Raw genomic sequence first — 945 nt, 5'->3', positions numbered from 1 at the left:
TGGTTGATTCTCAGGTCTCTGTTTCCAACAGAGCGATACACACCCATCACCCTTGTTCATCTATATTCTGAGGGTTTGAGCTTACTACCTATAACTAACCCGATGACCTATCTTCTTCCCGAATCTCCCGGGATCCAAACTCATGAAATCATCTATCCAGAGACTAACTATTTTCTACTTTGAACAGCACTTTCAATAACATCAAAAGGAGCAAATCACAATGCCAGCATTGGTTTGTGCTCACAGGCTCAGGGTAGTTTCAAAGAGTCTCATCTAAACTATCTTATGATTACAGCTTAACACATTCAAGTTTCTATGACAACAACATAACGTACCACAATTCTTTGACAAAGAACATAAGATGATAAGAATCAAACCCAGAAAATTGTCAATTCATAATATAATTAAGATTCAGATCCAAAACAATCTCATACAAACAACTCCTCCGAGAGAGATTTCAGAAACAGACCTATTTCTTAGAAAACTTCTTCTTAGAAGCAACGGAAACAACTTCTGGTTTGGGATGCTTCTCGGCCTCGCTCGGATCTAACCACTTGAGAGGATGATGATTGTAGAAAGGCCAATTAGGTACAGTGACCAGAGTCGTGAGAACAACACCACCTGCGTAGATCAGCATCATCGTCCTGAACGACTCCGTTGTGTATCCAACAACCAACGCGACTACGCCGGAGATCACCAGTAAGATCTGCATCAGCTGCTCTACCAGTTTCTGCCCTTGCCAATCCATTTCTACACCAACAACAACAAAAAATCAAAAACCGTTAGATCCTTTTTCCGATTTGAATCCAAAATCAAACGAGACGAACGAGGATTTGGTACCGTATCTGAGAAACCCTAATTCCACAGCAGAAGGATCTGATCTCTCTTTCACGCTTGAACAATGTGGAAGAAGAAGAAGAAGGATGATAAGACTAGTCTAACCGG

General features: G+C 41.1%; 1 protein-coding gene across 1 annotated transcript; it reads right to left on the bottom strand.

Moving 5' to 3' along the window:
- On the bottom strand, positions 290–945 carry LOC104713685 (probable signal peptidase complex subunit 1). Its single transcript, XM_010430862.2, has 2 exons — positions 841–945; positions 290–750 (listed from the first exon to the last, which is right to left on the bottom strand). The coding sequence occupies exon 2, from the start codon at positions 746–748 to the stop codon at positions 470–472; it is 279 nt and encodes a 92-aa protein (XP_010429164.1). The 5' UTR covers positions 749–750; positions 841–945; the 3' UTR covers positions 290–469.

Source organism: Camelina sativa, chromosome 9 (genome assembly GCF_000633955.1).
Source record: "Camelina sativa cultivar DH55 chromosome 9, Cs, whole genome shotgun sequence".
Lineage (NCBI taxonomy): Eukaryota > Viridiplantae > Streptophyta > Magnoliopsida > Brassicales > Brassicaceae > Camelina > Camelina sativa.
This window is presented reverse-complemented; position numbering and strand designations above follow the sequence as displayed.